This window comes from Sitodiplosis mosellana, unplaced genomic scaffold, assembly GCF_009176505.1.
Source record: "Sitodiplosis mosellana isolate CC-2019 unplaced genomic scaffold, AAFC_SMos_1.0 Smas_scaffold_3, whole genome shotgun sequence".
In the NCBI taxonomy this organism is placed as follows: Eukaryota; Metazoa; Arthropoda; class Insecta; order Diptera; family Cecidomyiidae; genus Sitodiplosis; species Sitodiplosis mosellana.
The window spans coordinates 7059347-7084246 of record NW_022595246.1 but is presented as its reverse complement, the minus strand read 5'-3'; the positions used below and the strand labels follow the sequence as shown (position 1 = coordinate 7084246).

The 24900-nt window shown below is 36.9% G+C and overlaps 3 protein-coding genes across 14 annotated transcripts in view; 1 reads left to right on the top strand and 2 right to left on the bottom strand.

The window, feature by feature from the left end:
• LOC129566417 (protein sidekick) overlaps positions 1-8676 on the bottom strand; it is an 84158-nt gene extending 75482 nt beyond the window's left edge. For 6 of the 12 annotated variants that reach the window (XM_055442325.1, XM_055442329.1, XM_055442327.1 and 3 more), the window contains exon 1: positions 6781-8674. In XM_055442325.1, the coding sequence (XP_055298300.1) occupies positions 6781-7048 (268 nt within the window). In that variant the 5' untranslated portion in view covers positions 7049-8674. Of the gene's footprint in view, positions 1-6780 lie in introns of all 12 variants that reach the window. The other 6 variants (XM_055442319.1, XM_055442322.1, XM_055442323.1 and 3 more) reach the window with 2 other exon arrangements.
• Positions 8677-9544: 868 nt separating this feature from the next.
• LOC129565990 (40S ribosomal protein S15Aa) lies at positions 9545-10836 on the bottom strand. The gene is made up of 3 exons (XM_055441467.1): positions 10696-10836; positions 9929-10232; positions 9545-9724 (listed from the first exon to the last, which is right to left on the bottom strand). Exons 2-3 carry the CDS (start codon positions 10225-10227, stop codon positions 9631-9633), a joined length of 393 nt encoding a protein of 130 aa, XP_055297442.1. The 5' UTR covers positions 10228-10232; positions 10696-10836; the 3' UTR covers positions 9545-9630.
• Positions 10837-13567: 2731 nt separating this feature from the next.
• On the top strand, positions 13568-24879 carry LOC129565595 (CKLF-like MARVEL transmembrane domain-containing protein 4). The gene is made up of 5 exons (XM_055440614.1): positions 13568-13847; positions 13974-14232; positions 23231-23398; positions 24179-24292; positions 24380-24879. Exons 2-5 carry the CDS (start codon positions 14065-14067, stop codon positions 24461-24463), a joined length of 534 nt encoding a protein of 177 aa, XP_055296589.1. The 5' UTR covers positions 13568-13847; positions 13974-14064; the 3' UTR covers positions 24464-24879.
• Positions 24880-24900: the final 21 nt, after the last annotated feature.

Genomic DNA, 24900 nt, shown 5'->3' with positions numbered 1-24900 from the left:
GTATTGTTTTATTTGGTTATATTTTTCTTATCAGTTTCAACGTGCACACACTCAGCGGTGCGTGATTTTATTCGCATTCCCAAGCCAATTACAATATTGTTCGTTTTTTTTGCTTGTTCATTGGACTATGATTGCGAGAGCATTTTTTTCGGCTTTGTTCCTTCTGTTTGCTATGAGTGATTCTCGCGGCAAACATACGCGATAAAGTTCGTTGCAATTGAAATATGTGCGCGCTTCAAATCGTACCACGCTGTCCAAATAAAGTGCTTTTTGTAATGAAGCTTAAATTGGTGGATTTTTGATTATTTTCGCTCTCTGACTATTTCGCCTCGCGCACAAAGCTGACATGGCTTCCATTTTGACTGTGTGCAATTTATGATATCCATCCACATTAATCACCTTTTAGTTTTTGACAGCCCAAACAAATGACTCGCGGAAAAAACTACTATTCGTTAACTTTTTTCGGATTGTTGTTCATTTTTTCTCAACAGCGCGACAGTCGTCATAGTGGAAAAAAATGTGCAGCGAACATAGAAGTTTTGCCAATAATTTTTCGTGTGCTCGTTAATTTTTAGCCGCGCGCGTTCGGCATAAAGAAACTGTTGAAGTGAACATTTGTTTAACACGATTTGCTCTTGATTTGTGCTTGTTTTGTTTGTTTTTTCCTACACGAAAACGCCAGTTTTTTTTTGCAACGGTGAATTGCATTGTTGAAGCCGATGGAGAGAGAGTGAGAGAATCTGAGCGAGATGAAGATGAGCACAATTGTCACACTCGCCCAGATGCGGTTTCGAATCAATTACGACGGTCGTCACGATTTCCTCAAAGCTAAAATATAAACAATGGCGTGCACACAAAAACCATCATCCAACGGCATATTCCATTTTCATTAGTGGAACCAAAACAGAAAATCGCAGCATTTGAAAAAAAAGCGAAGCAAACGAAACGGTGTTGCTCATTTATCTGCATTTTGTGAACGTTTTACCAAGTGCCATTGTTTCCGAGAGCCTCAGACAAATTGCACCAATTAAAATTTAACGCAAATGAAATTCTCAACACATAAAAAAACCCACCCAGACCAAGACTATGCGACACTTTGACTTTTTCTTTGCTTTCATGTCGTAGACAATCCAATCCATCTTCTACGGGATTTAACTCCCATTTTGACAATTTTGAGAGGGATACAGAAAAACGTGCGAAATGCAACTTCAAAGTACGCAATCATCTGACTGTAAAAACCAGTCGGCTTTATCTATTCTACGACAGTCACAAAGTCCCGTCTATCTATAACCATGGCAAATTCGACTCCGTGTAAAATTGATGTCTGTGGAAGAAGCTGTGGCAAAGTTGAAAGAAATTCTCTCTTTGGCCAATTTATCACTGATTCACTTGGCTTCCACGAATTTATAATGCAGTTTCTTTTGTTGTTGAAAAAATCTTTCCAAACCAACAGAGAAAAGTCTCTGTGTGTGTGCGGTGTGCGGTGTGTGCGCGCTCACGCAAACGAGAAAGTTTTTCGGCTTTAATTGAGCGTTAATTCGAAAAGCTATAAATAATTTGGCGATAAACAGCCGAATGAAAGCTGAACCGATGATCATAAATCGACCAGGACAATGCGTCGGTAGTCGTTAATTGTATGAGAAAAACGCTTTCATATTGATTGCTACCGAAAAATGACTCACCCTAAATTAATGTGTGCAAAGAGGCGGCAGATTAAGTTTATACAACTCACAATTTTACGTAACAAAAACAATATTTACTGCGTCAAAGCGAAATAAGGGTGATTATCCAGTGATTTGCTTCGTATCACATCTTGAATAATGCCTTACAATTCGTTCGATTGTTTGGTTGGTTGTTATCCCTAAATTTGGCACAATAAATAATTTCCATCATCCAAAAATAACACTCTCCGTCGGAATGTTTTTCTTGTGCCAAAAACCAATGGAAATTCATTTCAAATTTCGGACAATTTTATTGGCAATTGGAGAGAATTGAAACAAATCCGATTATTAATTCGAGCAGACACATACATACATATCGATCTGATTTTGTGCGAGAAAAGTGCTCAAAGTAACGGAAGTGTATTCGATTCAATGGGTCGCATCAAGAGGTTTGGGCTTTGACAATCGATGTGTTTTAAAGGGAAGAAAAGCGGAGAAAACAAATTGAGCACGGAATTTATCGGAAGCATTTCAAGGACAGTTCTTAAATTTCTCGCCACCCTTTTAAAGAGAACATTGATTCAAGATGCAAACAGCCGGTTTTAAAAGCCATAACGAAGGGTAACTTTTGACGTTTTATGCTGTTTTTTGCTGCTCTTTATCGTTTGGTGTGAGCTGAACGAAACATGCTACGCAGTTTCTCAAACGAAGTACGTTCACATCGGTTGCGTTGCTCGGGAAGCGGTGATTTTATACAGCTGCTTCGACTTTCGAAATTTGACTGATGATGTAATTTAAGCATTTGAGCAATGTCTTAGTTGGCGACACGCACGCACACACACGCACCCAATTTGAATAATGGTCCGGAGATTTGTTCGACAAATTGCTTCATTTGACGGAATGATCCTATTCTTCTGACCGAAACAATAATGAAATTAACCGTAAAATAATTAAAAAGTTATTATACGGCACCGAGGGGACATTTGAAATTGTCAAGGCCACCGGTAATTTACATTCCGTCGTCACTCTCAATTTTGTGATGTCGATGAATTATTAAAATGTCTTTTTCTTTATTCCATTCCTTTGTGACAGCAGAAAAAAATGTGTCATTTTATTACGAAAACGCCATGGTTCCCATTGAGTTCAGTCGGCTGTGCTATTGAATTGTTTAATAATAAATTCATGTCTTGCTTTTCATTCTGTTTCATACACTTAATTTCCGATGTCACAACAACTGAAAAGTGCATATACACAGTAAAAAATAAAATACCACACTTAGGCGGATTTTCGACTGGTAGAGGCGCCCAGTCTTATATTTTGCCTAGTAAATTGAGTTTCAGACGAAAAACCGACTAGATTATAAGCGGAATTTCGCCTGCAGCTCAAATTACTAGCAGCAATATCGGCTGAATGCGTTTTTAGCTGAAAAAACGGCTAGATGTGGACTTTTATTTTTTACTGTGTACGAATTTCGTATTGTTTTCGAGATATCAAATTAGTTGGATGACTGAAATTCTGGATTGCAGACGGAAACATCGAGTAATTTAATAAACACCAGAGATAGAGGTGAATTGGAAACATTCTCTGGCGTTGGCATTCAAATGGATTTTGTAACAATTCTCCGTACTGGCAACATCAGCAGCACGTGAATTACATTTTAATGCATTTCTGGATGATGTACATGTACATTGCTCACAAAAGTGGAAACGTATGTATATATGGCACTGCCAACACACATATCAATTACACACACCTTTGATGTATGTGTGTGTCTTTCAATTCGATTCCGTACCCCGAGACCGCTCTCTGTTCTATCCGATTCCTTTCACGCAACAACAAAACTTTCGTTAAATTCATCTTTTGTCCGCGCTAGTATTTTCATTAACGAAACTTTCCTACGTTCGAACATAGAATTTTTGGTTTAAGGCGCACATGACTCGAGACGCATATTTACTGCAGAAGTACCCGCAGCCAAGTGAACAGACACACACACACACAACAAAGTGAGTAAGAGAGGAAAAGAGAGTGAGAGAGAGTGAGAAAGAGTAACAAGAGACATGTGGACATATTGAACAAGTGTGGTGTGCTTGTGTAAAACAATAGTCGGGAAACCATACAAAAGAATGGTTGGTAAAGAAAAAATACCGACCTGTTTTCGAATTTTAAGCGTCAGTTCAAAGGCATACAACACTTTGGACACACACACAGATACAGAGAGAGAGAGAGTGAAAGAGACAAGGGAAAAACAATTTTTTATTACAGAAGAAAGGCGAAACATCGCTCGTTTGTTCAAAACAAAACAGTCAAAAGAAGCGGCAGAAAAATTACAAAGGAGAACAGATATACGTGTGTGTGTTGCTGGCTAAAGGAAGGCTTTTGCATATGAAACCAGAGACATTTTAAAGACATTATTCCATTTTTTTTTCCTTCTTCTATAGAATAAAAGACACTGCTAAACGTTTTAATGTGTCGCTGGAGGAAACAAACAAAACACAGTGACGCGTGCATTGTTGAAGCATGAACTTTGTTTGGCTTTCCAAAAACAATGGACACACAAGCATGACATTGACGTGGAAAAAACCGTATCTATTTCAACGGATGGGTCAGAAATACTTGATGACAACAACCTTGCTGGCCGTTTTGATTCAAATTTAATACCATTTCACCAATTAAAATCGCATTCGAATTTTTTTTTTTTCGATCACAATATTTTATTTGAATTTGAACGCCTTTTTGGCGTTTTCTACGTGCTATAATGTTGCACACATTTTGAAATGTGTGCACACAAAGAGATGTTTCAACATTTTGATTGAATGTTTCCAAGCTGAAAATGTGAAACAATCAATTTTTTTATGTTTCCCCAGTGTGAATCTCCACATCGATTAAATTGCGCCTCAAAACACACCGGTTTTTTTTATAGTCAAGTTTCATCCCACAGAGAATAATGCGCTGATAAAAGTGCTTTTAACGGCTTTCCTATTTTGGGAATATATTAAATGCCATCGGATATTATGTGTGTATGTCGAAATGCACACAAAAAACCGTGCGATCAAATTTTAATTTGGACTTTTTCGCTTTTATCAGCAAAATTGATGCAAGCGGCTAAAATAATTACGAAATCTCTGCCAACAACACAATTGTTAATTTAACAAATAACGGTTAATTAAATTTGCTGCAGGCCTAGAATCCTGTTTTGTTTACTCTTAATGCAGTTCTATTGAAATTTTTTAATAATTTTGAGGAAAAAGTGGCAATTTCTCATCGGAATTCAAACTAGTTTTTTTCAAATGAGTGGTTAAAAAAACGGTTGGTCAAGTTAAATGAAAAGTTGCTCTTTTGCAATGCCATTACATAGAATCTGTGAAAACGAATGGTTTTGTATTGTGTTTGTGTATCCCATTAGAATGGTGTGGTTGACGAAAAAGTGACGAGAAAAAATCCCAACGACAAGATAACAAAAACAGAACGAATAACAATGGCCAGCGTTTACTAAAATGTTATTCATCCGACACTCCGATCGTATATTGCGATCCATACACTTTGTCTTCTTTTTCGTGTTAGTTTTATTTGTTTAGTCATAGCGTTGTATCGTCATCGCATCTTTTGCATGTGAAAAAAGGTCGAGAAATTGTTATTATGGCCGATAAAAACGAATAATTTATGTAATTTGAGGGAAAAAAAACACACAAATACATACATACGCCAACACGCCAACAAGAAAGCAGAACCGAACGAACGATGAAACGAACAAACAGAAAGAAAAATATGTTTGAAATCAGAAAATGGTTGTTTGGCCACGAACACCAAAGATAAAAACAAACGACGAGGAAAAAAAAGAAGTTAAATGAATATCAGGTAAAATGCTTTGGATGCACACAAATGCATAGTTCTGCTCACATGTGTTGGTTATCTGTTTGTATCTTTCTTTTTCTCTGTTGAAGCAAGCAAAAAAGAAAGATTCTCACTTTGTGCACACAAACACACAGACAGAACGGCAATCATAATACACACACTGGCTGTCGGATATTAAGCCAGAGAACAACATTTTTCCTCGCAAGAATAGTAAGAAGAAGAGAAAAACAAATTGCAGAAGCAAGCAGCCATCAGCAGCAGCAGCAGTCATCAACACAAAAACAGACTCAACGAATACACCGAATGAAATAGAAAATGGTCTTTTTGTGAGAGTGTGAGTGTGTGTGTATGGCTGTGTTTGTGAATTCACATGACTTTTTCGATTCATCTATTTGTGCGTCTCGATTGCCCGGATTCTAATGTGTTTGTTATTTATGTATGATTTTTCTATTTCATTCTATACATTTCAAACGCATGGTTTTTTTTTGAAAAAAGAAAAAGATAAAACCTAGTGACGCTCTGTAAAGAAAAAACAGCAGCCATGCTCAGTCGAAGGTTCCTTACATGGAACGCACATTGATTCCACTTTTATACTTTTTAATATCCATTTTCATATTTATTCTCATTCAACACCGAAACGGTACTCCATTCTTTTCACAGCTTATTACCTAAGAAATGCTTGACGTAATAGCTATACACTCGACTCAATTCGGTGTGTGCGTATGGTCTGTCTCTCTGCCTATGCTCCGGTTCGATGCATCACGAAACAAAAAAAAAAGTGTCTTGCATTTTCAGGTACACAAGCAAAAGGCGTACATTGTGTATGCATATACCAAGTGTGCGATCGTTCAACCATTTCAGAATGCAGAACATTTAAAGCACACATATGCCTGAAGTCATGAAACATTCTCAAAGCGCACCAAACAAACGCGAATATGGAGAGTTGGCTTTTTAAGCAGATTGTTGGGAAAAAAAACACCAACAGCGAGTGGCAAGGTAAACGAGTGCAATATACAGACAAAGCAGAACGTGAACAGCGACAAAATCACAGCCAAAACCATTATAACGTTTGTTTGTATGCGCGCACGGCGATCGCGTTAAGGTATTTGTGTTGATGCAAGAACTATCGTCGTCGTTTTTAAATAAATGTATCAAGACCCTCGTAAGACATACATGCACCCAGCCGATCATTACGGCTGCATTGAAAAAGAAAAACTCACACATGCAACAACGGTGTAAAATGAAGGGAATGTGAAGACAGACTTACCGATACACAATGTAAATCCGAGTAGATGACACAGTGTGAGTAAACTTATGAACATAGTTTTGGTTGCTGTTGCCGCTGACGATGTAATTCTGGTTCGCGTTACAAACCAATTTAACGATGACGATGTTGATGATGACGGTAACCGTCGCGATTTCCTTCGTACTTTCATTCGTTTATTCATATTTAATATGTGTTCCATATTATCAATTTTTATCAGTCGGCTATGCGTTAAATATGCGGTGTCGTCTACAGAAACATTTGAATCCATATTTCTTAGTTGGGTTCGCGTACACACGTTTTCGATCACTATGAGAGAACCAAAACCAAGAATGCCGTTCCAAAATCAAATTTATTATTCGGCTAAGATTGGGAATAGTAGTAACAAGTCAAAACACCGTGATTTCGACATGCACATGTTTGCTAACGATCAGAATCGCATTGAGCCACAAATTCGCTTTTTATTTATATTTCCAACTTGTTATGTTTCTTTTTTTTAACGAACTTTTCTGTTTCACATCCAGCGTCATTCACACACATACACCATATGCCATAATATTTGCACGAATCGTCTAGTTTTAGCACACAAATCTGTTAATTATACACAGTTTTGACGGCTTTATGCTTGTGTTTGATGAATAAATTCTGCTGATCATTTGGTACGATAAACAATTTTTTTCGGTTTCTGATCCGTGTGTGAAAATAACAGACTTTTTGCCAGAGAAAAAAAATTCTGCACAATTCTTTTGAAAATCCACTGTACGCAATTCACTCAAAATTAGCACCACAAATGATTCGAACCTTTCTTTTTTTTTGCCTTCTTGTTGTTTATGAGCAATTGTTGGTTTCGTTCTTTTTCCTTTCCTTTCGTTTACATTTCGGACCAAGAGATATCGATTTTAAGAAATCCTGTTTTTGTGTGCAAAAAGCCAAGCGAATTGTTTTACTCTGAAAGTACCATTGACTGACAATCCAAGTTTTATTGTTTTCTCAGAATCAACAGCACACCTGTGTAGATTGCACCTTTTTGTTGCTTGCTCTCATTCAACACAGATCACCACTCGACGAATCACACACACTTTTATTTTTCTTTCTACCGAAATTATTCAAATTAGCCATAAAAATATCAAATAAATTTTGGCTTTATTGCACGATTGTTTTGTCAAGAATAAATTTCATGTTTTTTTTCCCTCTCCCAACGAAAGACGAATGATCTTAATCCATTCGGTCGACACAACGCACAAATGACGTACCGTTTGGTACAGCATTCAATTCAATACTAACTACACAAACATTTCTGGTAAACGTTGAATGGTTCTACTTCATTCACTCTACCTATACACACATGTGCTGCTGCTGCTGCTGCTGCTTGCTGTTGCTGCGATCCACACTGCAGCTATAACATCTACAGTACATTCCGTTAAAGACTGTGACTCTGCGGATATGTGTGTAAATAGCATTCGCTTGCGACTGTGTGTGACTGCGAGCGCGAACCGGTTTTTCTTCTTTCAGCCGTACGTTTAACTTGTTAGCATATATTGTTTGTTTATTCCCATCCATAGTTCCGATGACAGACACGGAGCGGTGTTGTGTAGTGACGCATGAAAATTGAATAGATATTGACGGTGAGAGCCATCAAGTGGTGCATAGAGAAATTATTTTGTACATTTGTTTTAACACCTCTTGTTTCATGAGTAAACTGACTTTCTTCAAGAGCTGCCTCTAGACAAAAAATGAGTCGAAATCATTTCGAATATTTAAATAGTACAGATTGGATTCACGATTTGATTTACGGTGGTTAAATTTAGCAGTCACTGATTTTAGTTGTCAAAATAATCAAATAATGACGAAACGTTTACCTTTCCTTCGTTCCATGAATACAATTTAATTCGAAAAGAAGTTTTTTGATTCATTTCGAGCTCCAATAAAATAGTTTTCTTCCATTATTGACTAAAATGGCTATTCAATTTGAGCATTACTCAATTCTATTTACCATATCAGCAACAATTGATGTCTCGTTTCATGTAAAACATCCTAAGTTTAACATGTGTGAATTTCGGTTGACAAGCTAAAGCTTTATTCGTTATTGTTGTTGCTTTTTTGACATAACGTGGTGCAGAAGAATCGGTTTAAGTTTCAACGGCTGTTCAACCTTCAATGAAGGTCCTTCATTAACGTTTATACTTCAGTGACAAGACGGATTTAATCAAATAAATAGCGATGAAAGAAGAAAGGGTGTGATGAAGCCAAATAACAACGTAGAGTAACGTTTACTTTGATCAAAAGTGACTCTATCACATTGGCGAGATTGAATCGTGTCGCAAATCAAGACTTTTGCAAAATGACTTTTTTTTCCAAATCAAACTTGTCAAAAATTGATGGTGAGTCTGAGCAGCTGTGGAAGTATTGAATTGAAAATTTGGTGATGAGTCACTTGTACTTGGGCAATTTATTTTCCTGACGTGCCATTTCGACCATGCAAAGGTGCAATGGTACTCCACATCAATTGCATTAAGAAATCTTTGTCAACTGAAATAAAAAGCAACTGCATCATTGTTTTTATGCGTTGAGTTCCGTTCCGGAGACAAGCATAGAATTGATGCCATCAATCACTCTCTCCTTTCTTACCCAATTCGACGTTCCCTCAAAATCAAACTACCAACAACAAATTTTTCGTAGAGAATTCCAAATTTCAGCGTTGATTTTGATTAGCCTCACACAAATGAAGTAAAAAAAAACACTTTCAAATAAATGTTGAACACTGTGGTTTAGTTCGGTACTTTTTGCTTGTTTTATTTTTTTGTTTCCATTTTCAAAAAGAAGTAACGTAGTTCCTCTTAATGTCTATTGTGTTTAGAAGAAGAAACCGAGGATTTTGCCTCCGAGATGTTTTCTACGGGCTTCTTCGTGATCCATAATACCGCCACTTGTGGTCAACACAACGTAACTAAAAATGAGAGAAGAACAAAAGCGAAAATTAGTCAACATGGATATGGCATAAATTGAGGTTAGGTCTATTTTATTGAACACTTTTCCAGATTTCATTTTTGTTGACCAGAAATTGTGTCAAGAATCATGTAAACTCATTTGAACCCAATTGGCTCAGTCCAAATGGGAAATCATACGGGATGCACTATGTGCGAAAACTCACCCGAATTGACGTGATGGCAAAAGGTTGTTTGTCCATTTTTCGATGTCATTGATTGGAACATCGAAACGCGGTGAGATGACACCGCATTTGTTGAGGCGGCCAGTTAGATTGACGACTACTTTACCGGAACGATGGTCGTCAACGATTTCGAATTCGCCGATGTAACCATGCTTCATCATGACCGTCAAGAATTTGATGATGACTTTTGAGCATGGGCGCAACAAAACTTGACGTTTGCCACGCTTTTCAGCATTGTTGATGCACTTCAAGGCATCGGCCAAAACATTCATGCGAACCATTGTGTCTAAATTGAAGAGGGCGAAAATTGGAATGGAATTGATAAGTCACTTGATTTTAAAGGTCTGGTACAAATGTATAAACGTGCTAATGCCTGTCAAATGATTTTGGGTGGTAATCATTCGAACGCTGACATTGCACCGAAAACACTATCATGTTTTCGCTTTTTGTAACAATTCGAATACACAAATCATATATGCTTTAAGTGAACACGCGTTGACTTTAAATTACACTTTATTTCATTCAGAAAAAATCGCAATGTTAAACCGGACACATAGTACACGAAGTATGTAGCTGTCAATGGCCTCGCAAGTACCATCGACATTCACCGCTTCATCACTTTAATCAAATTTTTCGGAAAAATCTCGATAAAATTGCGAAAAACGTTTAGGACGAAACATTTACACAGCATTTTCCGAATGTTTTCCACCAAAATATCGTATTTTTTGTCACCGATGAATGAAAATTACCTTTGATTTAAAATTGTATCTAGCGGACCGCAAACATACAGCGATAGAGACCGTACATAAAAGAAGGAAGTCGATGTCGGTTTTTAGCATTAAGCATGATTCGGAGCTGTCACAGGTGTCAGCGCCGCCATACAGATGAGCAACACACTGAAGCTGTACTACACCACCAGCACCATCTATCGTCAAAATGACTGACTGGCGCTCAATCCCATTTCCAACTGATTCGAATATTGTTCTTCATGTGTGTTCTATTTATTTTATCAATTGTTTCGCGGTTTTGCTAATATTTCTTCCACCTACTACAATCGGCGTCAGTACAGCTGAATCGTTCTTCATTCGATCGTACATTCACATGCAACGAAATTATTACGTGGTGCGTTGTCATATTTTCAAACAAAATTATAAATTCTCATGCCTGAAAACAATTAAACTCTGCATATTTATTTTGTTTTCTACATTTCGTTCCTATCTCTCTATTATTCGTTGATTGAAGCGTACACGGCGTGTGTGTATGTGTGTACCGTGCGCGTGTGTAATTTATTGTTGTGAAAATTATATAGGGCCGTTCATATGTGCAAATAGAGAATCATTTGAAGCAAAAAAAGAACATCACAAATGGTAAAATCGCGTTGAAAATACACCGTTGTGAGAACGTTTTTTTCTTCACTTCAGTGCTGAAATTACGAAAGAATCCCATTCGGATCGTTGATGAATTGTTCTGTTCGTCATTTTCCAAATGACGGTTGCAAGCGACAGAGTTTTCAACAAATAGCGCCAATTTATGAGCTGTTATCGCAGAAAATGAGTTTAAAGAGTTTAACGACCCCTTTCTAATGTTCTCTTTTCTCTCAGTTATAATTCCTGGGAGTGGATATCAGATTCAAGAAATGTGAACTCAAGCCAGTCAGTTGTCATGGGCTTGTCGCCAACAGCGTCATAAGCGATTTGTCAAGTATAACCATTTCTTTGACACAGAGAAAGAGAAAAGAACGAATTCTTTGTTTCCACGATTCAATGCCCGGCGCACCTCAGAACAACAGCGGCAAAAATTTTTCACATCATTCATTTTACTGCGCTTTGTTTTTCACAATCCGAATCGCCAATGTTAATCATTCATTTCATTTCGATTGTCACTAAAGAACCACGGCACAAATATGCCGGTAAGATATAAATTTTTTTCGACTCAGACACGTAAACTACTATTTTTATGGCAGCGCACACAAATATTCCGGTTCAATAATAAACTGTATTGAGCTGTCACGCGATTCTACAATGAAATTTAAAGGAAACAAATTATCATGAACTTTTTACATGAAGCGATGATTTTTAGTAGTTGAAAGACATGTGGGCAACTTTAGAAAAATCCAATTCCATTCAGAATCATATCAAAATATCTAATGCTATCGATTTGAACGCTTGATAGAAATTCCATGGGCAATTAAAATGGAAATGAGAACAAGTCGGACGCTGTTTGATGGGAACAGCTGCTGTTCAGAAGGTAATCATTATAATGTTGGGCTTTACTTGATTCGAAATTATTCAACAGATTGACTTTGGCTTTGTCCAAGCGATGAAATGGAAAGACGGAAAACTATACACATACACACCGCGACTGAAATCAATATGACGACCAATGAGAGCTTACAAATGCGCTTATTTATACGTTTATTCACTCCGGTTCGAATGTTAATATTTGGCCTTTGCCGTGTGGGTTGATTAATATCCAATGGAGTTCGACGAGTGTCGCATTTACCACGAAACTAATAGATTGTAAGCAGGCACCGTTTGTAGGCAACGTTCTGGCATTGCGTGCTTCGATATTATGTCACCGCTAAGGTATTCTCGTCGTTTTTTCGTTTAAGTGTTAATGAAAAACTGCGACCAACAAAACCATTCGACCGCAGTCTTGCACTTGACAACGGTGTTTAGTGAAAAGGTCTTTTTTTCTTTCGTGACCATTGAACACCATGGTTTTATTTTCTCCGTTTTCATTTTTGTTCATTCGATTTCATTTCATTTCCATATGATTTCGATATAATTTCCATAATTGATTGTCCAACCGAAGCGGAAAAGATACGGAGTTCCATTTGTTTATGACCGTCGTGCATATGTTAACATATCCATCAAGTAAATGATAATTTCTCTCTGCTGTGCGAATGGCACCTGAGCAACAAGAACGATCCGTTCGGTTTGGTCGTGCGGGGTTTGTATTTTTCAACTGCATTCTAGCTCATATTCAAATTTATAATTGTTTATGGCCTGGTGCTACGCTTGATTTGACGAGAATAGTCACATGAAACGATTTTCTTTTTATCGATAAACGAATAAACAAATACTCAACCCAAAAATACACGAGAAACAACGTCGAAATCAACGATGATAAAAGAGAAAATTACATACAACAACTTTATTTATAAATTTAGCTCTTTCTTTCGTTTTTTTTTTCTCTTCTTTCTCCGTCGTTTGTGTGTCGCACAAGCATAAAAGATTCGAAGCGATGAACATTCACGGCGAGTACGTTGATAACTTATGGCTATTCAAGGTGTAGAATGAAACTAAAGCGATTTACGGTAATATTTTTCGTGAAAAGAGAAACGTTTTCGAATTCGTGCGAGTTTTTTTCTCTGTGGTGCTGGTGTGGTTGTTGTTTATTTTCTTGTTTGTTGATATTTGGCTTCGGTATGCATTGCGATGAGACGAAGTGCATCTGTGACTGCGTCTACTACACACATAGTGTGTGCGCGTCGTTGTCGTCGTTGCTGCCAAACGCCGTCGAACGCGATAAATCGATACGCTCGCTAGAGTCGTGGTTTCAGGCAAACCGATACACACAGTTGAGGTGATACACCGTACGAACGATGTAACGACTTAGTCGGCGACCGAGCTCTCTCCAAACCGAATTTCATTCAGTCGAACATTCGCGTCCGATACGGCAGCAACAAGTTGCTCTCTCACTCAACCACAATTGTGTCTCATCATTTTTTTCTCGTCGGTTTCTTTTCAAATTTATCGCCGTTCTTTTCCATTGCGGTTCTGTATTTGAACATTGTATTTCATGAAAAATTGTGTGTGTCGGTAGACAAAAAAGGTGTTTTCGCGCTCATAAATAAATACAATTATTTTGAGCTATTTGTGTGGAGTGTGTTTCTCTGGTAAGAGAAAGAAGAGAAAAAACGGTTTTTGACGAGCGCAGTGCACGTTCAATTGTCAGAACATTTCGAAACACTTAAATATTTGGAATATTAATAACATTACGACAAAAACACGGTTATCTTTAGGTGAAATCTCATAAAATACAGAGTAAAAAACAGTAAAGTTTTGTGTTACAAAGCGAATTTTATTTGACAAACGGAAAACAGATAGCAGAAAATGATGTCAGAAACTGTCGTAACAGTCGAATCAGGCAATCGGAATAATGCCCAAGCACCACCAAAACCAGCCGGACCACAACAATCATCCGCTGGACCATTGAGTTGGATCACATTCAACACAGTTTATTTCCAATCGGTGCCCGGACTCCTGAAACTGATTCAATTGGTAAGTGGAACGAAGCGAGAGAAAAAAAATGAGACAGTATGTCGATTGTTTTGATTGAACGTCGATTTTGTTCATTGCAATGCATTTGACTTCTCAGATACACGTCAAACTAGCAGATATTTATTAGTTCAGTGATTCGTAGAAAATTAAACCACAGAAATTAATATGCAATTCAAGATCATTTCAAAGTGTCTTTTAATTTGCTCAGCAAATCGATGCGTTAGCTCCGAATGAGAAACACATTCCATATCCACATGTGTTGTCTGTATTGGGTTCAATGTAAGTTATTAGTTGTGTCCTTCCCCAATTTACTTCGTCACAAATCCATTAAGTGGCTTTTGAAAAATCGACAAAAAAATCTATTTCCACCTTAAGTTATCACCTCAACGTCAATAATTCACCGAGTTTCTTACGGATATACCCAATAAATGCCAAATAGAATTTTCATAAATCACACATACACGGCGAATGACATTTTTCTAGAAGTGAACTTGGGCGTATGCCGTTTGATCATTCGTTCGTGTTATTTATAAATTGACATGAAGCTGAAAGACGAAGCGCAAAATGTATCCAAAACATCAATTTACATATATCCCCAATTCTATACGATTATTTCGATATAAATATTCGTTAATGTGAGTGTCGTCGTCGTCATCGTCATCGGCGGAGACGGCGTCGGTGTTCGAGACAAACACACAAATTAACTGACTTTTGCACCGCAAAACAAAACATTCAAACTCAAATAACAAGTGAGTGTTTTTTTGCAAAATCGTCGGCCGTTCAAAAGCCATTCGTGCACGGTATTGATGTCGCATTCACAACGCATTAAAGTGCATGTACACAATCCAACTGTTATTGCCTACTGCTTACTGCTCACTTTCGATGATTGGTCTGATGTACATTTTTGGATTGATGCCTTTAATAAGTTGCGCTGGCGCGATTTTGTTGTTGTTTGAAGCTTCAATGACTTTTGGAAAAATTGTGTACATCCCATTCAACTGTTGTTTTGGCATACATATAGTAGTCGGTGGCAGTGCTGGCCTCGAGAATGAGATTTGGAAAACGAAAATAGATTGTTATTTCGGGTTAATTAAGGCATGTTTTGTTTGATCAGCACGAGCTGTGAAGAAAATGAGCCACTTTTATTAGCATATATACATATCTCTCAGCCCAACGCAACATATGGCTGCTTGCGTAAAATTTCACTTTCAGATAATTAAATTAGCACAGGTTTTCCATCAACAACATAGAAAAAAATCGCTCAATTTTTGATTTTTCAAGAAAAAAAAAATGAAAGAAAACCATTTGGCACACATTTTCCGTTGATTAATCGCACATTATGAGTGAATTAAAGCGAAATGAATGTGATGTTTTGATTGTTTGGATTTGAATTTTTTTTTTTCACGAGACAGTGCTCTTCGATTGCGTAATGCATTACAGTTGACGTTATGAGTCGTTTCATCAATGCGAACCTCGCTGAAATATTTTGACACATTATGCTTTCGGGATGCTGAGTCGTATGCGTGTATGTGCGCGAGCTTGCTCACACTCTCAACAAGCGAACGTCGAAATCATATGCAAAAATATCTGAATGAGACACACATTTTTTGTTCGAGATGTAGGCGAACCAGATTTCTATATGTTGGAAGTCGTTCGAATGAAATTGAAATTGATTCGAAAGAGCCGTTTGTCGCCCGACGAGCAGCAAGAAGTGGAAAAAAACACGATCCCGCGCATTTTTCGAATATAAATATGCGCATACAATTGTGAGCGTTGTTTACGATTTGTTGGCGCGAATATAGGATGTAGCGTTTTGTTGACCAAACCGAAACTGGGGAACAAGTGAAACTTGATTCTATTGACAATAATTAGATAATGTGTTACCGCAGTTTAGAGGCACTCGTTTGATTGTGTGCGAGTGCACAAACCGTTTATATACTGTTTTTATTTCTGATTTAATTAACGAGAAACGGATGAGCAAGTGAGATAGAATTCAAATCCAATGAGGGGAGAAAACAACCAGTTTAAATCAATGGGATTGGTTGCGGTGTCGGTCTCGTACGACGAGACTCTCGTAGCCAGCTCAGACAAAGCATTCACAGCATGATAAACCTTCTTTTTAACCTCTTTTAATTATTTGCTTCATTGTTTGCATTGTGCTTTTTTGTTCGTACGCTGCTGCCTACATAATCAGCACCAGCTGGCACCGCTACACGCTTTCGAATCCACTGTGTTAACACTAATGTTATCAATTATGCATCTCGAAACTGAAAATAATATTTCATTGAAAAGTATATCGAATTGGATCGTAAAAAAACTTCCTTCTGCTGAAATTATAATAACTGACCTTGATCCGTTTTATAATTGAAATTGAAAATGTTCAAATGGCATTTTCCAACGCGACTCAATATTTTTCCACATTCGTGGAATTTGTACTCGATATGAGGGAAATGATTGGAATACATCGATGTAAAAAATTATGTGCCATTTTACGAAGCACATCGCATGTTGATTCACGTTTTTTCATTAAATATGAATGATCGGCATTGTTCGCCATACAACCACTTCAATTATGTCACTAGTGTACCAATCATCAATGGAAAATTCATTTCAGCGAACAGTCATCATAGGAGTGACAATTTGTCAATAATTAATAGACAAATATCCATTAAAATTGATATTAAAAAACAACAATGTTTGCAGGGCACATTTGTGCTATACTGTGTCGATATAAGCGATAGCGATGGTGTTGACAAATTTGCTGTTAATTTGTATGTGAACACCTTCGATAAAGATAAGCTTCACGTTGGTGCGGTCTCATTCAAAGGGAATTCGTCATCGCATCGTTTTTGCAGACGGTGCAGCCGTCAATGTATTTTCGTTTATGATGCAGAAAAAAAGCCGTTGTTTTCATTCGAATTGCATTTTTGGTGTTGCGCTTCGGGTCGTTGACCTGCATCGCTAACGGTGAGCAGAAAAAAAAAAACCATCAAATCGCATGTTTACGTTCCACTCTTCTTTTTTTGCGAGCCGAGACACATGCACGAAATTTGCATGATCGTTTCTCTCGTCGTCTCGCATTGCATACTTAAATGAAAAGTAAGGGAATCCAAATTAACATGCTATTTTCGCATTCACAAATCTCTTCTCGTTCGGGTGAATGTGTTTTTGAGTCTCGAATACATTTGAAAAAAACGCGCTAGCAATTGCATTCCAAACATTCTCAAAATAATTTTATGCTCACACTCTCCGCATACATATTGCGCATTACGATTCTCAAAACGCATGCCAATCTCTGCTTTGCAAAAATCCATAGCCAACATCAAGATATTGAGCAGCAAGTGCATGACTATGTTGAAATTTATCGGCGCTGTGCTTTTTTTTCGTGGTAAAACAGCGAGAGAACAAGATTTGTTTTTTACTTGATTATGGTCAACGTTTTGACGAAAGGGAAAACTGGCCTAACGACCAATCATTTACACTTAAGCAATCGCATTTGATACGTTTATTTAAATACACATTTGGCCAATTGAGTTTTTTTTTTGGAAACAAAACTGAGCTCAGAGCTGTAGGTGGAAATTAAAATATTGAAATATACCAACAAACGCCCAACAACACTGGCGATTTGATTACTTTTTGCTTGAATGTATCGAATCGTTGCTAATAAATAACGTTAAAGTGTGATTGAAGAAGGCTTCGTGCAGCCGGTTTTCCATGTGCAAATTTCGTTTTTATTGTGCTGGAGATAAAAAAAACACACACACACACACAGAGAAACACAATGTTCATGACAACAATAAAATTTCAGTTCATGTTTAATCGATGCATTTCAATCCATTGGCAATTTTGAGAAATCGCCGTTTGTTTTGGCTGGCAACAGTTTACATTGCAAATGTTTTGATTTACGGCAAATAAACATCCTGCCATTCCTCTGCATGCATTTTGTTTGAGATTCACCGGTATTTTTTTGTTGACGATTCATTTTAATGGCATTGTTGTTTGGATTAAAATAAATCGAATAATTTTGATCGACACAAGTTCGTTAGATACATGTTACAGCTAAACAAATTCAATCGAAGCGGATCAACAATGCCAATCGAAACATCTTCGATTTACCAAACCTGAACGTAATTCGTCACCACAAAAATACACAACAGTTGCATCTATTTTTGTATCGCAATTATTTTACAGCCAAATTCCGTCCGAAATTCGGTCTTGAAACACACGGTTGCGACGAGAAAATACTTTCGAAAATCCATCAATTTTCTAGTGGCACTTGTAAGTGTGTGTGTGTGTGCGCTGTGTCGCATGTAATTACGGTTTAGTGCTAATGGATTCTTTTCAACGTTTAAATAAATAACGAATGTAAGTAAATAAAATGATGTGTTGTGATGTCATTTGTGTTTCGACGCGCTCGCTCGCATACCTCTTATTGCGCACCGAGAAATAAATATATTTTGAGAGCTAAGCGCAGCAGTTGCGATTTTCGCTGGATGTTAATTGAAGTAACAATCTGAAGTCAAGGCTACATTAAATTATGTGTGAATTTCAATCTAATTTTGCTTTGTTTGCCCTCCGTTTCGGCAAATGCCAACGAAAATCGCTACAAGAATCACTCAAACCGATCGACACACACACACTGCAGTTCGGTGAATGTAATTTTGCTTGGGTCGTACCAATACGCGCCAAACAATCAATCATTCTGTGTATAACCTTTTGACTACTTCAATTTTATGACTTTTATCGCGTTGATTGCTATTATTGGACCCGGTAATTGTCCAAAAATATCGTGCGCTCACAACGCCGAAGTAAACAACATATACTAACTAGTGCAAACAAACATACAGTAAGCGCTTGAAAGAAACTCTATTTTGAATTACGCAGAATAGCAAATATTGTGTAGGTGCTGCTTAAGTTTTCTATGTTTTTAGATGATTATGATCGAAGCAACTATGCTTCGGTTTTTAGCCACAAATGCAATAACATTTATGTTGAAAATCGAGCGCTTGGCGAGTGCATTTTTACGGAATTGGTAATTTATAGTTACGTTACACTACCGTGAACAACATCCATATCAATTCGACGCTAACGAACAAATAACTCTATTTTGCGAATAACACTCTTGCCTTCGCTCTCTTGTTTGCTCCTGCTCGCTCTCGTTCGCTCTCACTCGCTCTCTCGCACAAACTGAAGAAATTCCCAATTAAAAATACTACAAAATAAACACATTTTCTGTGTGTTGCGTGAAGTGATGTGCTGTTTCGCTGACGTAAAACTACTTAAAACGGGTGTAAAAATAAAGCGACTGCTGCTGAAAGAGGAAGAGAGAGAAAGAGAGAGAGAGAGAGAGAGAGATCTCGAGATCGGAACTGCGCTAGCATCATTTGAATCATTTCTCAAATTAAACAATCGATTAGCGAATCGATTTAAAAGGTTTTAAAACAAAAGTGTTATTGCATTTGCTAATTTTAGCTGCACGCTTTTCATTTGCCCGAGAAAGATGAGCTCGGATTCGCGGATAAAATCGACATAAATCACAGGAAAATTCATTAGAAACCCCACAAATAGATTCACGTATAAAAATTTCGAAGAATCGGAAAATCATGGTGTTCATGATCGAACAATTGTCTGTTTAATATTTATGGCGTTCACTTTGCTGAGCAATCGAAGAAAAAGGCAGTTGCTGTGATTCGATAATATACGTGACTATCAGACGGAAAGCAAGTATAGGCTCTTTGTGAATTACAACGAACAGAGAGCAAGAGAAAAAAAATGTAAACAAACAGCGTTGTTGGAGTGCATTGTTCGGGCGAGAAATCGTGAAACTGTTGAAGAGAGAGAGAGAGGGAGAGAAAAAAAAAATTTCGATGACCTACTCCAATGAATGGAAGTAGCAAAACAAAAAGCAAATTTCTGCGTCATGCATCAGAACAAGAAGAAAACATAATCCATGGCATATTCAATTTCATGTTGCCAATTGTTCCAAGTCGTTCGTTTTTAATTCTTTTGACTTTACTATTGGCTGCTGATTTTTAATCCACGCACCGCGTTTTTTCTAGTTCTTTCTTTTTATTCGGCTTTGCTGTACGTTGGTTTGAATTTCAATTCGAGAGTAATGGACTTTGTAACAATTTTATGATTATGTCTTACCACCCATAACAATGTGTGTTTTTGAGTGCATACGTGAGCAAAGCGAATCTCGCATGAATTAATTAATTTCCATATCGTTTGCTTGTCAATCTTGACAATTTCTTCTTTTTTGTTTCGTTTGTCGTTGTTACATTTTCCGCTTAGATGACTTATTCTCGCGAAAGACCATTTCGCAAGCTCATCACATGCTTCGCAATGATGGATTGATTGCATGCGGATACGCGGCCAAGCCTTAAATGGTGTGACAATCTCTTTTCCTGTGTGCAGTAACACGTCAAACACCACAATGAATCCAAAGCAGAAACACAAATTTCATATTTGATTCTATTCTCTTGACACTCATTTGTCAGAGATGTCTTTATTTACTTGTTTTCATAACCGTAACGAATGGATGGGTTCAAACAGAAAATGAAGCCACAATTTCTCAGTTTTTGGAACGAACATCATGAATTTCAATAAAATTGGATTAAAAATAAGGCCAAAGTTTTTTTTTAAACAAAAGAAATCCACATAATTTGTATTATGATTATCGTTCGAGAGGAAATTGAATGATTTGCATACAAGCAGCCGGAGGAAGTGTGGAAAAAGTGCCTGGGAAAAACTTGGCTAGAGTCAACAACGAGAGAGCCACAATTCGAAAGCACATACGATGTTCGATGGAAAAATTGCCAGGGTTCTACTCGATAATAACAGCACACGTCAATTGCGTACTACGGCCATATCTCGACTGTCGAGCGTTGAACGGATAAATATATCCATCGTAACATTCATAAATTGGCTTTTTATTGCACTTTCACTAGATGAAGCCATTACGGTACATATTTAATTTTGCACAAATCTCTATCATCACGATGCACTGAATACGCCAAGCCTAAACTGCACAGAGGAAGAAAAACCGAAACCAAATTGCAACTTAAAGAGCACCACATTTTAACGAACGTTCTCAACAATCTTGACCAAAACAGAAAAATAGCCTCGCAAATCCATCGCAAACATTCACATGGTCCACAGTGGCAAGTGTGAAAAACTCACGAAATTATAATGATCGTTCGCTAAGGTTGAAAGCTCATAGCAAAAGCAAAAAAGCAGATTTTATAGTACAAAGAGATATGGCGTCATTAAACAAGTTATTGGAACATTCCGACGACTTTCATCTTTTCTAGACAACAATTTATGAACGAGCGAACAAGCCAACGTGCACACCATACTCGCAGAGTGTTCGTGCAGAAAGCTGTTGCTTTGACATGTTTTGATGGACAAATACGATAAAAAGAAAAATACAGTTGTTTCTATGTCAATGAAAAAAAAACAGCGATGCAATTATAAAATCACAAACAATCAGCCCGGTTGGTGGCGAGCTAATCAGCGGTTTTTGCCCGACTTTAGCGGTCATTTATTTCACTTTGGGCGACTTTATTGACTATTGTATTTCTTTTTATTTCTTTTCTGCGTTTTGTTTTCTTTACCATAAAAATCTAGACATTTCTCTTTCGGTGGCAAAACCGGTTCCTAGCACACACTCCTTACACACATTAAAAAAATGTGTGTCTTTCTAATTTCGTCGCAAAATGAACAAAGCCTTAAAAAAAAGAAGGGAATCGTCACTTGAACAACATTTGCCTTAATTTAAGCTGAATTACAAACGACCGTTTTCTTCTTTTCATGCGGCCATTTTTTTTCTTATCAAAATTCGAAATCACGTTTCATTTAATCCAACCAAATCATTTGGCGCTTTTTTTCTCTCACACCATAATTTTGAAGTCACTTTTTTCACTTTCTTCGCCCAAGATCACGATCAACATTTTAATCATGCGGCCAATTTTTGCTATCAGGCGAACATATAATAAATTCGATCAAGATTGAAGTACATAATTTTTGGATGGCTTGAGTACACATTCTTAGGCTGTTGTTTACATTTCGGAAGCAACACATGTTTTTGTACTAGAAAATTATACATCGCAGCAGTAGCGGGAACAAATGATAAATGAAAGAATTTTTCTAGAAATTTTTAATTTTGGGAACATTGTCTGGGTATGTAGAATGCCAGAGTAAATAGTTTAGACAAAGGCACATTTTGATAAGATAACATTTTATGACCAAGAGTTCTGTAACTTTCCTTATCTTGATTTTATTCTGTACCTGAGAATGTTCATTCTCCGCGGTTATTTTTGAATATTAGTCACATTGTTTTTACTTGTGAATAAATTAGTCATTCCGCAATCAATTTTTTCCGTACAAAAAAACGTGATGCAATTTTAAGAAGTATGGAAAATTTGATCAAAACAAAAAGGTAATTTACTACGTCACAACGATTTGAATGACGGACCGTGTGCATTTTCAGGCAATTACCTCACTCAAAATTCTTTAGGTTCCATTTACGGTCATTTATATTTGTTGGATCACAAGTTTCTACTGTGTTAGATAGCCTCATTTTAGAGCCAGACAAAATCAATATACATACGGGACAAGAGTGGAACAATCAAAAGCAGTTGTGAATGAATTCGGTGTTAATGTCTATATCGAATATAATTGAACAAATAGTCGTTCTCTTCCCGCTTCGCAGCCAATCTGTGGGTGTTCTTGACAAAATCCAATTTTTGCACAATCCACCCAATATGGCATATAAATCTACGTCATCGATTACATCATTCTCAATAAAAATGTATTAAACAAAATCTGAATGAAACCATTTTCACTCTTCTCGAAAGCATTGGCTCTTCTCTCGTTTCTATGTGCGAGTGTTTTTTTCCCGTGAGGCTACACAATAGGAAAACATAGGCCATTTATTTATTCACTAACCAACCCAAAAGCTCATGTCAAATACTAATAAATGTGTTATAAATTACAGGTTTTGGGCATAATTTGTATGTCATTGGCATCGCCGGCTGTGATTGCATCGACACATTGGTTCTTGTTTGTCGTTGTAACCGCGTTCATCGCCACGCTACTCTGGGTCGCCATCTACTTTTTGGGCATTCGTGAGGTTCTCAATTTATCGGTCAATTGGATATTAACGGTAAGTGTGTAATTTCAACCCGAAACAACCGAAAAGAACGAAAGAAAGAGAAAAAAATCAATTGAGGCTATCCAAATACAGAATAAAAGGCGATTTTCTCCATTTCATTGCGTCTGTTTGAAATTGAAACGGCTCAAGAGAAAAGAAAATCTACTTTTATTGAAATATTTACATATCTATGTTCGAAAACATGGTAAATACGTTGTCATTTTACTGTGTATGCCATGCGACGTACGCATTGAAATATTCACTGGTTGGCTTGAAATCGATAATTTCAAAATGAATGCGCGTACGAGCTCGGTTTTCTTATGGTTTTTTCATGAATCAGAGCAAAACGCTATCAAATATGCATTGCATCAATATATGTTTTTTTTTCTATCAATTTGTACCTTGATTCAATCAAAATCTGTATGACTTGGCATTTTCTCGCATTGACTTCGCGTCAATTCAAAGATTAACTTATTTCCATCATGAAATCGTTTAGATCCTATTAGATCTATTGAATTCCACTCAATTTATATTTTATGCGTGCGTTTCACGATGAATTTAAATTAGATTGATACACGTCGCCTTTTCGTTGCCACTTTCGAATTCTAAACAAATTCCACCATTCAATTGCGTTTAGTATTTTTACCATAAATTTTCGCCTCAAGAATTAACCACAATTGATTTGACACTTTTTCAACGTGGCGGCAATTGTTTGTCACGTAATTGTGTTAGTTCGATTGGTCTCTCGATTCCCGTTTCAAATACTCATATGTCATCTGTTTCGTTTCACAGGAGCTTATTAACACTGGTATTTTTACCATTGGTTATGCCATCACCACATTGTTCCAATTGATAAACTGGGTTAGCGTTAATTACTACGGACGTGCATCGAATATTACAGCAGCCGTAAGTTTTATTATACATTTTTAAATATTCACTCTTGCTAAATCGCTCGTAATTTTCTGTCTCTCTCTTTCTATTCTCTTCTCATAGGTTTTCGGTTTGTTCAACACAATCGCATACGCAGCTTCAACATACTTCTTATTCTTGGAACACAAAGCCGGCGCAACGCACTAAATATACAACTAGAACAAGACTCTATCTCTTTATACAAGATCACAAATCAACAACAGCAACAAAAAAACCGACAAATTCGTTAAGCGGTTTTAATTTTTGTTTCCTTCTTCATTTTATATTCATTTAAAAATAGAGAAAAAAAAACATTTGAATAAAAAAACAACAACAAACAAATCAAAAGAGAGAATAAAGCAACAACAACAATTAACAAAAAATGAATTATTAATGTAACGCAAGACGAATTATCTATTTGGCTTAAGTCTTTAGACGAAATTGTCGCAAATCAAATCACAATTTAAGTAATTTTTTTTTAATATTATAATGAATAAATGTACGTTTTAAGTGTGTAATAAATGTTGTAGTTTGTCCACAAGAAAAATGATTAAAAACTGTTTTTTTTGGTCCAACGATTTGAACTGAACATTGAATTTCATTCA

What these genes read in the sequence shown, in the direction of transcription:
- LOC129565990 (XM_055441467.1), bottom strand. Translation starts at nt 10,227, where the DNA reads ATGGTTCGCATGAATGTTTTGGCCGATGCCTTGAAGTGCATCAACAAT. An exon ending in TTGCCATCACGTCAATTCGG is followed by an intron (nt 9,725 to 9,928) that starts GTGAGTTTTCGC and finishes TCTCATTTTTAG; the next exon opens with TTACGTTGTGTTGACCACAA.
- LOC129565595 (XM_055440614.1), top strand. Translation starts at nt 14,065, where the DNA reads ATGATGTCAGAAACTGTCGTAACAGTCGAATCAGGCAATCGGAATAAT. An exon ending in TCCTGAAACTGATTCAATTG is followed by an intron (nt 14,233 to 23,230) that starts GTAAGTGGAACG and finishes TATAAATTACAG; the next exon opens with GTTTTGGGCATAATTTGTAT. An exon ending in CGGTCAATTGGATATTAACG is followed by an intron (nt 23,399 to 24,178) that starts GTAAGTGTGTAA and finishes TTCGTTTCACAG; the next exon opens with GAGCTTATTAACACTGGTAT.